This window comes from Canis lupus, chromosome 5, assembly GCF_048164855.1.
Source record: "Canis lupus baileyi chromosome 5, mCanLup2.hap1, whole genome shotgun sequence".
Taxonomy (NCBI): Eukaryota; Metazoa; Chordata; class Mammalia; order Carnivora; family Canidae; genus Canis; species Canis lupus.
This window is the reverse complement of record NC_132842.1, coordinates 75,841,452-75,855,058: the sequence shown is the minus strand read 5'-3', so window position 1 is coordinate 75,855,058 and position 13,607 is coordinate 75,841,452. Positions and strand designations below refer to the sequence as shown.

Here is a 13,607-nt window from a genome sequence, read left to right as displayed (position 1 = left end):
GGACCTGTATACTAAAAATTGTAAAACTTTAGTGAAATACATCATATTTTAGAGTATTTAAAATTTTATATAAATGGCATATAGTATGAATTCTTTATTTCACATCAATATTATATTTGTAAGATAAATCCATCTTGAAATACCTATTGTTTTGCTTGCTATATAGTGTCCCATTCTACAAAATTACCATAATTTATTTACCCCTTCTTAGGTTAGATATTTAGGTTATTTTTTATAGGTTGCTGTTACAACAGTAATGCTAAATGTTATGTTTATGTCCTATATATGTGGGAGTCCAGGGGCGTTCCTCAGAGTATATAGCTAGGACTGTTGTTGCTAGCTTGTAAGTTTGCATTTCTTTAATCCTAGCATTAGGATTAAATGGTCTCCAAAGTTGCTATACCTGTTTGTATTCCTGCAAGCCATGTGAAAGAGTTCCCATTGTGCCACAGCATCACCAATACATTCTGTTTTCAGAATTTAAGATTTTTGCCAGTCTGGTCATTAACATTTTTTGTTACTTTTTTTTTTTTAAAGATTTATTTATTTGTTTATGAGAGAGAGAGAGGCAGAGACACAGGCAGAGGGAGAAGCAGGCTCCATGCAGGGAGCCTGATGCAGGACTCGATCCTGGGACTCCAGGATCGCGCCCTCGGCCAAAGGCAGGCGCTAAACCGCTGAGCCACCCAGGGATACCCTTTTTGTTACTTTTTAATGAATTTCTGGATAAACTATAAATGAATGCTTCTCAAACTTACCCCTTAGTGGAGGACCAGGTTTTTCCTCCGAACCATCACAGACTGATGTTTTCATAAAATGTGCTAATGTCACAGCAATGTAAACTTGCTAAAATGTTTCTAGACACTTCTCAACTTCTCTACTGAGCCTTATCGTCAACTGGTAGCAAAGTTCATAGACTCACACTGAGTCCTCAGACCACATGCCACAGTATATTATAACATTTAGGGACTTTTAAATATCTTAGGAGCTTTTGAAATGAAAAAGCTATATCCAGGTACCTTTAGTTATTTTTGTGGTTTCCATTATGAATATGTTATCTCAGAACCAAGAGTTAAAAAGGACTTTGAATCATTTCATTAGATAATTAGGTGTCTAATTATTGGCACTATCACTGAATTATAAGGTGCTTTGCTGTCATGTTCTTAGACATCACTGGTTTACAGATGCTGCATTCTGTCTTGGTGCATGTATGCAGTATTTGTTGAGCATTGTGCCAGCCACGGTTACAGGTTCTAGGGAGACCACTGAACAAAGATAAGGTGCCAGTCCTCATAGGAGCATAGGAAGAGAAAAATTAAGACGCAGACAAGAGAGTAAGAAGTTCCTATAGAACAAGTACTATGAAGAAAATAAAATAGTAGAAGGACAGGAAGTCACTTGATGGGTGGTCATTTTTAATGAGAGTGGTTAGCGCAGATCTGTCTGAAGAAGTGGTGTTTGAGCTGAGACCTGAATAATGAGAAAGAACCAGTATGATATTGGGTCATCCTTGGCTTCTGGTAATTTAACTGAAATTGATCCTACCGTCTTTCAAATAACTTTTCTCTAATGTGTATAGCCAAAATGTCTTAGAGTTTACCTTTATCAGAATATATAATGGCACCTATCCTACCGTAAAGATTTTTTGCCCCAATAATCTCATTTCAGTTGGGAAAGATCCACCCTTCCCCAAATCAAGGCAGCACTCAAGGCTCTTAGGTTCTAAGAAACATCTGGATTACCCTGTGTGGATGTTCGTAATCTGTCCAAAGCAGGGCTTCCGTGGGTGGGGATAACTCAGGAGTGAGCCAGCTCTGAATGGGCACACGCGCCGCCTCCACACTGCCTGGTCCAGAGCCCAGCTTTTGACCTTGCTGCTCTTTAAATATGTGCTGCATAAGACTGAGAGGATCATCTACAGGGTCAGGATACCAATACTCCCCAGCATTTATGTTGAAGTTTCATAAATTAATTTCAATAATCCTGTCTTTTCTATTTATTTCCTATTCTAATTTACATTCTATTTGTACGAGTCTTATAGGTGACATAAGAATAGCAAAACATGTCTATAACATACATGTGTGTATGTGCATGTGTGTGTATGTATATATATAAATAAGTAGGTAAATATATTGGGAGTGCATATCAAAATATCTTTACTGGTTTGGGAGTACAAAGAATTCTTTTTTTTCCTAACTAGTTTGAGATTAAGTTGCCAGCAATGATGGCCATCACCCCAGTACTACAATATGTGTTTCCTGCAAACAAGGACCTTTTCCTGGCAGAAAACACAAAATTCAGGAAATTAACACTGGTATGTTACACCCTTTTCATCCTCAGACCCCCATTCAGGATTTGCCAGTTGTCTCAATAATGTCCTTTATATATATAAAAAAAAAAATCCAGCTCCTTTTGAAGCATTGCATTTAGCTGTCAGACACCTTTAGTTTCCTTCAGCCTGGGAGAATTTCTAGTCTCTCCCAATCTTTCTTGGTGTTCACACTCAAAAATGATAGGCTGGTTATTTTATTGCATGTCTCTCAATTTGTGTTTGTGGGATGTTTCCTCGGGATTAGATCCAGGTTGTGCGGCTTTGGCAGGAATATCACAGACATGATGCTCTTGTCACTACATCCTGTCAGGTCGTGGGATTTCCATTTGACCCACTGCTGACAAAATTCACTGTGAGCCCTTGACTAACCTGGTGTCTGCCAGATGTGTCTACTGCCAAGTTATAATGTTTCTCTTTGTAATGAATAATTATTTTGCAGGAGATATTTGTAAATGTCCCGTTTCCCCATCAGAGTTTTAATATATTCATTTATTTATATCAGTACAATTCCAGGTTTTCGATCCTAATTCTTGGTCATAGCCTGTTAACTGTCATTACTCAGATTTGTCCCAGGCTGGCCAGTAGTTGCCCCTTCATAATAGCTTCTATGTCTTCTTTGACGTGTGCCCATCATTCTCTTAAGTATGCCTTTAAACTCTCAAACACAACAAGATATTCCAGAACTGTCTTGTACCTTGCCTGCCCCAGCCCGAGAATCAGCCATTTCTCCAAGGAGCCCTGACTCCTTCCAGTGGAGACCTGTATTTAAAAACCAGATTAGGCATATGAGTTAGTTATCACTGTTCCTGGGCCTCTCAGTGGACCCAGCCAGGAGATATCTAGATACATGCATATGTGTGTTTACAGTCATATTTCCAACTCCAGTCCAGCACTAAACATTTCATTTCTAGTTTTCTCCTGTTTCAAATCTGTAACTCTTATTTGACAGAAAACTAGCTTCCATTATCTTACTGTTTGCTTATGCAGTCACTCTCTCTATATACAAATACCTCATCCACCCTCTTTCCCATGTGGATGCCCTCCCTGCCCGCCCTGTGCTCCAACATCCTGCACCCAGACCTACCATATGAAAGTCTTCTTTACCTCACCCAGGTTCTGATAGTTCCATGGTGCCATCCTTATCCTCCTCAGGATCCAGTATACTACGCTGGGCCACCCTCCCACACAGACACATCCTTACCCCAGGGGGGCTCCACGACCACGTGCTGGATTGCCTCCCTGCACAGACCTCCCTCCTCACCCTGCTCCCTTCACCTGGGCTTCGACACCCTGTCAGCCCGCCCTTTTGCTGAGATACCTTTCTTCTTCCCCTGCTCTGGGCAGTCTTCCTGCACAGGCACCCTCCTCAGCCCCCTGAGCTTCCATACCCTGCATTGGGCTGACCCTCATGGGCACACTGTCCTAACCCTGTTGGGTTCTGGTACCCTCTGCCAAGCCTGCCTCCCAGGTAACCACCTTTCTCATGCCACTTGGACTCTTGACACCCTGCTCAGAGCCACTACGGTATCCTGCTCCCCATCAGCATGGACACATCTACTTTACTTGGCTTTGCCTGCAGTCTTCTAGACTAAATGTTCAGGAAGAAGAATGCTACTTTTTTCTTTTTAAAGAACAAGTAATACATATAAGTTCTTTCCCATGGCTGTTTTGGACATATGTCTTTGGAAAGATGTGTCTCTAACTTTAAAAATTACCTTCATCCTCCAATGTCCTTGAAGAAAACACCACCAGAAAACAAACTTGTACCCTGGAATAAGACAGAGTAGGTAGTCCTGGTAGCTTTGGCACCTAGGATAGGACCAGCCTTATCGAATGAGTGAGTGTAGATGAACAGCAAGGAAGAGTTAGTTTAACAGGACCCCACAAACACACACACACGAATATCTAGATGGGAGGCCACAGAGCTGGATCCTCAAGTCACTGCCAACCCCTGAGCACATGGGCAAGCCCGAGGATGGAACATTCTTGATCTTTGTGCATAACTTACCTTGATTAAAGAACATCCTGTCTTTCTGCCTTACATTTTCCTTCTATACTTTAATAACCTCATATCAGCCATTTCTGTTTGTTTTAAATGGTTTTTCATTCCCCTGTGGTAGCTTGGCACCATGAATACATGCATAGCAAAGGCCACTCCCAAACAGTTAATTTTAAGAAACAGAAAAAAAAAAAAAACACAAGACAAAATTAATAAAGATGAAAAGCCATGGAAGTGAAAACGACGTATTTTTTTCAATATGGAGAATTCTGCTATAGCTACAAAAAAAAAAAAAAAAAAAATCCTGCTATCCTTGCCCTCAACTCAATTCCCAGTTTCATTACAGAGTAACTCAAGTTCCTCAGTGTCATAACAGAAGCTGTGGTCTCTGTGTCAAAGAGACCAGGAAGAGGTCAGGTCCTGAAGATCCTGAGGAGGTGGACACTGATGTCATTAATCAGTGGTATGGTGTTGCCAGCACAGCCAGATCTCCTGGGAGATCCTGTCCCCAGGTGACTGCTCCAGCAATGAGGGGCATCTGAATCACTAGAGTACTATCAGGAAGGGCGATTCTGACTTTCCAGGGGCAGCCTCCATAGTATGTGCCATCCAGTTCATGCTGGGTCATTGCTGTGCATTCACCTCCTTCTCAGGGAATCCACATCCTACAGAAGAGGAGCTATTTTTTTGTGACCACAGAATAGCAAGTGGACTACTAGCAAAGCTCTGTCCTATTTCTGTTAGTAACAGTAACAGTACCCCCTACTGTCATTCTAAGAGCTGTGAGGATTCACTCTGTCCTCTACAATAACCCAATGAAGTGGGTACTTCTAGTATCCTCAATTAACAGGTAAGGAAACTAGGTACAGCAAACATAAGCTACCTGCCTAGAGATACACAGCTATATAACAGAGCCAGGAAACAAAGCCAGACGGTGTAGCTCGTGAGCTCTGTTACTTTAGAAGGTCCATTGTTGGTAGAAGCCATCAGACCTTCCTAAGGTTATCTGCCCTGGTATGGATTCCTCCTGAGGTCTTCCTTTCGTGGTCTCATGTTTGAAGAAGTGGACAGTCTCTGCTAACTGGATGAAGAAAGGAATATTTTATCCATGATAAAGGCCAATGAGCAGAGTGCTTCTGTTCCTCAGGAATGGATGGTTTCTACTTATGTCCTCTTTTCAGATACAGAGGAGGGTTTGGTATGTTCATCAAAGCTAGTGCTCATCACCAAAGTCAGGGGAAAGAGACCACCATGTTGAGGAGCCATCAGAGCGCCTGTAGACTGGCACATGCCGTTCTCCTGACTCAGAGAAACCTGAGGCTGGATGTGAAGTTCAAGCCAAACCTGTTCTTCCCCAATCTTTCCTACTTCATTGATGAGGAGACCAGGAAAGAGGAAGTAAGGCCCAGAACTATTACAAGTACTCAATTACCAAAGTTTTAAATTCACCACACCCGGGAGTTTGTGGGCTTTCTTCCAAGTCAGCAAAGTCCATCCCTCTGACTTAGTCAGCAGTGATATTGAGGAGAACCAAAGGCATTTGCCTTTCCCCAGGTGGAAGTGGAGGCCTCCTCTCTGACATCTGTGAACCTGCTGGAGAGATGAATTTTCTATTTCGGGTTTACAGGCAGACATGGAATGTGAAAAGCCTTTTGCCGTAGGACTCCAGAGATAATTTCACAACTGAATGGATTGAAGCATTGCTGCTTCTCAACAGTGAAATTGTTCTTAATGCACAGAAGTGGTAGGCTCCTCAGGCCCTTTTGTCCAAGGCAAATCATTTTCATAACTTACTCCTCGGTGAAGTTGGTAAGCCTTGCCTTCACTGCTTTGGGATGGGGAACAGAGGATAGGGCGTTTCCAGAAATGTCAAGAAATACACACCTCATCTGTCACTCCCTGAAACCCACCTTCCCATAAAGCTTTTCTACTCGTCTCTTGATTTTAGTCTGTTGCCCAGCTGTAAAGTACTCTTCCTGAATTCCCAAGAAAGTTGTTGGTTACAGGTTGCCTTGACGGATTTTAGATGCAAGGTATTTTTTGTCCTTTTTACTGCTAATTGCACAGGTGATTTCAGAATATGAAGGCAACTTCTGGTCTGTATTTTGTGGAAAACTTATATAACAGGAAAAGCCTTAGGGATTGATTTTTAGGCAGAATTATTTGTCTTATTCCTTTTCTTTTTTAAGAGTTTATTTATTCATGAGAGACACACACACAGAGTAGGGCAGAGACACAGGCAGGAGGAGAAACAGAGGGAGAAGCAGGCTCCATGCAAGGAGCCTGATGTGGGACTTGATCCCAGGCCTCCAGGATCACACCCTGGGCTGAAGGCGGCGCTAAACCACTGAGCCACCCGGACTGTCCATTTTGTCTTATTCCTATAGATGTACTGCCCAAGAGGATACTAAGAGACCGCTAGAAAAATAGAGTGCTTGATGGCGATTTGGATTTTCTGGGATCTTCATTTTCCTATCAGAGCAAATGTGCAAGCATCACCCATTTATAGGATGGTGTTCGTTTTATATCATTCAAGAATTCAGAAATGTAGAAAAGTGAATTATTTCTAAAACAGTTCTAAGGAGAAAAATCGTGATTTTTTTTCTGAGTGAATTAATGTTTGTCACCAGTTATTTTCAGTCTGTGTGGATAGATCATGACCTCCTCCCTGCAGTTTCTGAACCCCTTTCATGCTATGCTCAGTGTCAGAGGCAGCCTCAGGAATCCACCTGTTAGTACCTGTGAATACCGCAAGGGCGGAGCTACCAGCCAGAGGCTCTCCCCTTGTTCCTCAAAAGGAAACTGATCCATTTTGCTTCCACATTAATTGGTGTTCCCTATAGCGCCTCATTGGGAGAAATCACACATTTCTTAAACCATGTTACATAATTCATGAAAATGGAGAGAAAGATAAAGATCTAACAAAACTTAGGAAAAGCTTACTGATCAGCCCTTGCATGGCTTTGTTTTTGTATAATTCTGAATCCATTCACAGATGTTTGAATTTAGAAAGAGAGACCCATTGAGCCCATGGCTATCATCTGCTTGTTACATGCAGTTACAGTATATTTCTGGAGTGAGAAAAAAAATGTTTTGAAAGGAAATAGGATATAATTAGCAAGTAGTGGTTTCATTTGCAAGATTTCATGTTATTCTAACTACAAAAAATTCATTGTTGTAGGAATTAGGAATAAACACATAGTCTTTTTATCCTCAGTAAGAGAAACTGTTTAATGTACAGAGTGACAAAATACTAATATAAACCATTCTTAATTCATTCTTCTACATTCCATTTCCATTGCCTTTAGTATTGATATTTCATTTCTTTCAAGCCCAGCACGGGGCTTGAACTCACAATCCTGAGATCAAGACCTGAGTTGAGACCAAGAGTTGGACGCTTAGCCAACTGAATCACCCAGGCGCCCCTCAGTATGGATATTTTGACTATCTCAAGTCAAGGAATTTTAATACCTATTTTTCAAAATGTGAGCATCTACCAAGAATTAAATGGAATATAATTTCACAAAATCTCAATTCTAATATTCCTAAAAAGTGAGGAAGCCAACCATCTTTCTTTTTTTTTTTTTTTTAATTTTTTTATTTATTTATGATAGTTACAGAGAGAGAGAGAGAGGCAGAGACACAGGCAGAGGGAGAAGCAGGCTCCATGCGCCGGGAGCCCGATGTGGGATTCGATCCCAGGTCTCCAGGATCGCGCCCTGGGCCAAAGGCAGGCGCCAAACCGCTGCGCCACCCAGGGATCCCCGCCAACCATCTTTCTAATGGATGCTGAGGAAAATCTGAAATGTGCCCAGAAAAATTAATAATTATTTAATATATTTACATATATACATTTATTTTTAAGAACCAATGTGCTATTTAAAAATCCTTACTATGTCTATAATATTTATTCATCCATACTACTTTAATGTGTAGAAATAATGTAGTAAATAAGAACAAACTTGATCTTAAACTCACTTCCCTTTGAAGCAGCTTGTGGTACATTGGAAATCCAGCACTTAGCATAAGGTCTGACATGCAGTTGGTTGCTTAATATATATTTTTTACATGAATGAACAAAAATAATATAATTTTTAAGCAGATGATGTTTTCTAAATTATAAAGGATATTTGAACATTAGGAAAATATATATTTGATCACAAATTATTTTATATTTTGTCAAAGTGGAGAAATATTGCAAAGTGGTAGAAGTGTTAAAATTGAGAGAAGTTAAACAATTTTTACTTCAGTATCAACAAATAGTTGAAGGATCTTCACATAAACCAAAAACAAACTAATTTACAGGTTATTTTATTATGTTACATTGGCAGGCCTAAGAAGTATTTCTTAAGGTGTTGAGAGTTTCCTTTTATCTGTTTTGTTACATTTCATTTATTAAACTATTGCATAAAAGTGACCAGTAAAGAGAATTTAATGTTGCTAATCTGGCAGTTGAAGTTAGCTTTTTTCATTATTTCAATTTATTAACAAAGGGGAATAGGATCTTTTTTTTTTTCTCAGCCTTATAGAAGGACTCCCTCTTTCCTGCTCTGTTTTATCTCAAAATATTTAGAATGTTATATATATACTATTACTTTTTACCAAAAAAAAAAAAAAATGCTATTTTTGTGGAATGACCTACTACTCCCAAATGAACCTTGAGAAAGATTTCATTGTTTTACCTTTCTAAAAGATGAACTATGGCTGTGGGATATTAAGCATCTTTAGAGAAGGGGCTAGATGCACACATTAGCATCTTTCACAGAAATGTTATCCAAGGGGGGTACATAGAAAAAAAGAAAAAATCAATTGAAAAGAAGGAAAAAGGGGGGAAATAAGAATATAGAAAATCTGAGAGAGCAGCCTGGGTGGCTCAGTGGTTTAGCACCATCTTCGGCCCAAGGTGTGATCCTGGAGTCCTGGGATCAAGTCCAACGTCCGGCTCCCTGCTTGGAGCCTGCTTCTCTCTCTGCCTGTGTCTCTGCCTCTGTATGTCTCTCATGAATAAATAAATAAAATCTTTAAAAAAAGAAAATCTGAGAAAGGTAGATAAGATGTAGACTTCCAAAAATTTCAGTAATCACAATGGACTAAGTCCTTCAATTAAAAGCCAGTGATGTCAAAAAGGCACATCTGTGTAAAATGTTCCACTGAAGCTAGATCTCAGAGAATTCTGCCATTCTAGACAGCCAGGATATACAATTCTAGAAAATACAATCTTACATAGAATGATAGAAATATGATAGTGGTTGCTGGTAGGGGCATTTCATACATAAACATCATTTGTGCTGAGGAAAGATTTAAATGTGAAAGGTAAAACCATAATACTTTGAGAAAGCAGCCTAGGAGAACATCAATGTGATCTCAAAATAGAGAAGGATTTCTTAAGACACAGAAAACAGAAGAAAGTGATAAATTCAGTTATGTTCAAATTTAAGCTTGTTTCTCAAAAAAAAAAAAAAAAACCCAAAACACCCCCAGAATGAAGGAGCTGCAAAAAATTATTTAATGGCCCATATAATTGACAAAGAATTAGTATCTCTGTGGAACTTCCATGACTCAATAAAAAATGACAACCCAGTAGGAAAACGGGCAAAAGATACAGAGAAGCATATCACATTTAGAGGGTCCCACATGACCAATAAACACAAAAAGACTCAACCTTGGGGCACCTGAGTGGCTTAGTCCACTAAGTGTCTGCCTTTGGCTCAGGTCATGATCCCAAGGTCCTGGGATTGAGCCACATGTTGGGCTCCCTGCTCAGCAGGGAGTCTGCTTCTCCCTCTCCCCTTGCCTTCTCCCTACTTGTGTTCTCTCTCTCTCTCAAATAAATATTTTTTTTAAAAGAGGCTCAAACTCATTCAGAGAAATATGAGTGATAGCCAAACTTAGAGCCCATTTCATGGTCCCTTCCTCCCAGTGAATAAAAAGGCAGTATCAAGTGTTGGCAAAGATAGGAAGCAACTAGAACGTATTTCTCCTCATAGAGAGTAAACTGGTACAAACACGTTGGGAAACTACTTGGCGTTATCTCCTAAAGTTCAAGGTGTGCCAACTCAAAGTCCTAGGAATTCCATTTACAGGTATATCCATCAGAGGAACTCTTGCATTTGGGTACCAAGAGACGTGGGCAAGAATGTTCATAGCACCACTGTAGCAGAAAATACGGAGCAGTCCATTTCAGCAGCATTAGAGAAATTAGATAAATTTAGATAAATCGTATCTACATTAGATAATGTAAATAAATCTACAGTGGAATACTCTGTAGCAGCAGAAAAGAATGACTTCCAGTAACAAGGAAGAATCTTAGGAACAAAATGTAAGGAAAAAAGCTTCCAAAAAGTTACAGAAGAATACATGCAATGTGATTTAGTCTTTAGGGATACAAGTAAAAATAAAACTCTAACGGGAATAATAAGTACAAAAACCAGGAGTGGTTACTTTGATGGAGGAAAGAAATGCGATGGGAAAAATGAGTCTATCACACTGGGAAGTTCAAGAGTACAGTGTTCTTGTTCTGTGATGCATGTTTGTATCTTTGTTTATAGCTTACATTTATTTTATGATACTTTACATTTATCCATTTTATAATTTGAACCTATATGATAAATAATAAAGTTAATTACTTTTAAAGTAAGTGCAAATGGCAGAATTTAGCATATGACAACTTGTACACCTGTAGGAAAACTATGCTTATTTGGAAAAATGGTAAATCATGAGTTCCATCCCATTACTTCTGTTTATGATTTAAATTTCCTTTGGCTAAAGGTTTTCCTTCTTTCCCACCCCCACCCACTCTGCTCTGCTGCTCCTCAATTTTTAGGAGAGATTTGAAGCACTTTTCACTGTCTACGATGACCAGGTGACGTTTCAGTTGTTTAAAAGCTTTAGAAGAGTCAGAATAAATTTCAGCAAACCAGAAGCAGCAGCAAGAGCACGAATAGAACTCAACGAAACAGACTTCAATGGGAAGAAGCTGAAGCTGTATTTTGCACAGGTACTTCATGATGCATCCTCTCAGAAGGAAACTTCTTTTTCTCCATCCCGAAATATGGTCACTTCTCCATTTTCTTGGGTATTATATCAGGATTCTTTAAACAATCCCAATCAGCAAGTAATGTAAAAATATTTTTCTTCATTTTACAGACATATAAATACTTCCTAAGCATATTTGCCCTCCTAATTTTGTTTTGCTCATGATAATAGTTAAAGGAATTCATCTTTCTGGCAATTTTTCTCAGCTGGGGTTCCATAAGGGTTAAGCCCTAATCTCTTAAGACCAGTGAATTTACTTTTCTCCTGTGTGTCTAGAATGGCACTCGGCTGTGACATCCTTGGGAGAATTGAAAAATAGTCGCTGAAGTCTTTTCTGTGTTCTGTGATTCATGAGACACCCCCATGAAAATAGCTGCCAGCCTAGATCTGACCAGGGAGGTGGTGTAGCGCTGCAGACAGGCTGGCTCAGGCTCTGCAATTGCGGAGTAGCCTGTAGGTTACCAAGAATTGGCTATGCTTGCTAGGACTCTCAAACGAGTTTCTTCTCTGAAGAATTGATGATGTAGAGGCATTAGACCTCTACTCAGTTATTAGGAGTGGTGTTTTTATCTTCAACAAAGTATTTTGGTCTTAGCTTTCAAACTGAAAAAAAAAAAAAGTTGTCTCATGATCCAAATGAAAATGTAAATGAATGTTGTCAGAATCTTTCTTGGTGAAGCTGCTTGAGATGGAGATGATCTAACCTAATCTCTTCTAAAATTGGAATTCAGAAAAATAGATAAAATTGAAATTCAGGTTTATTACCATTCATTGTTCATTCATCTATTTATCAATTTACGTTTTCATTCAGCTGCCGTTTACTGAGCACCTGGTACATGCAGGCACTGTGCTGTGTACTACACACTTGGTGGTAAACCACACAGACCCAGACCCAGCCCCTGGGAGACGCAGGCTGCTGAGGAGAAATCTTTCATTTTCTCCAAAGAGGTGTAACAGTTAGCCTAAAGAGGAAAATGAACTGGTTTTGAGCACCTCCTTGCCCACAGGTACAGATGTCCAGTGAAACACGGGACAAGTCGTATTTACTGCCGCCCCAGCCAGTCAAACAATTCCTCATCTCCCCACCTGCATCGCCCCCGGTGGGGTGGAAGCAGGGGGAAGACGCGATGCCAGTTATAAACTACGACTTACTCTGTGCAGTCTCCAAACTGGGACCAGGTAACAAGCTCATATTTCCTATTCCCACCCCCAAGAAACTTTTCAACTAAAGACCATGATCAGAGTGGAAGATACAGCCACACAAACCTGGGTTCAGACTCTATGGTTTGCTAACTTTGTGATTTTTTTTTTTTAAGAATTTATTTTTTTTAAGTCATCTCTGTGCCCGGTGTGGGGCTCAAACCCACAACCCTGAGACCAAGAATCGCAGGCTCCGCAGACTTAGCCAGCCAGGCACCCTGCTAACTTAGTGATTTTGAGCAATTTACTTAGCTTCAGTTTCTGAGCTCATTTTCTCATCTAAGATAGCAATCATAGTAGCTACCTTTCAGTGTGCTTAATAAGGATTAAGTGATATATACATGATACTCAATAAATGTAACCACAATTTTAACTGCTACAGGCTCTACTAATACATAACAGCTATTAGCGAATGTTAGTTACCTTCTCCCCCATCCCAATAAAGTACCAGACAGACTTCTACTTTGAATACTTATATCAAGGAATTGGTGGCAATACTATATTATTCCTTCCAAATTCTTCTCTTATAGTTATTTTTTACTTCTTTTTTATCTTTGATTTCTTTCATCCCTTTAAAATAATATAGGAAATCGGTGCCATTGCTGTTTCAGACTAGTTGCCCCTATAATAATGTTATGTTGGGAAGGGACTATCTTATAAAGGGAGTCTACAAGAGGCATTTTGAGGGGGAAGTGGTTTCTTGCTTTTAAATATTAGAGCAATGTCATGGATGTGTGAGGTCCTATAATAAAGAGATTGCTGCCTGGAGCCTTATAAATGTCTCCCAAGGGAAAACTGAAACCATCCCGAAATTAAGCAAGTTTACTTATACTGTCCATAGAATAGTAATTAACATTTCCATTTTAACTCCCGAGACCTCATTACTCCTCACTAGCTAATTTCTTCAAAGGACAAGATTATATAAGAACCTTAAAGTATCAGATCTCTAATGCCAAAACAAGATCAAATGCTCTGACATAGGATTTAAAAACCAGTAATCAATTAAAATATGAATAGAACAAGAAGTTTCAAGAGACAAAC

At 39.6% G+C, this 13,607-nt stretch overlaps 1 protein-coding gene across 16 annotated transcripts in view; it reads left to right on the top strand.

Moving 5' to 3' along the window:
• RCAN3 (RCAN family member 3) overlaps window positions 1-13,607 on the top strand; it is a 49,511-nt gene that overhangs the window by 15,504 nt on the left and 20,400 nt on the right. For all 16 annotated transcript variants that reach the window (XR_012031708.1, XR_012031709.1, XR_012031715.1 and 13 more), the window contains 2 exons: window positions 11,155-11,328; window positions 12,374-12,545. Coding sequence is in view for 8 of the 16 variants with exons in the window: in XM_072827786.1 (XP_072683887.1) it covers window positions 11,155-11,328; window positions 12,374-12,545 (346 nt within the window). In the remaining 8 variants the exon portion in view is untranslated. The remainder of the gene's footprint in view (window positions 1-11,154; window positions 11,329-12,373; window positions 12,546-13,607) is intronic.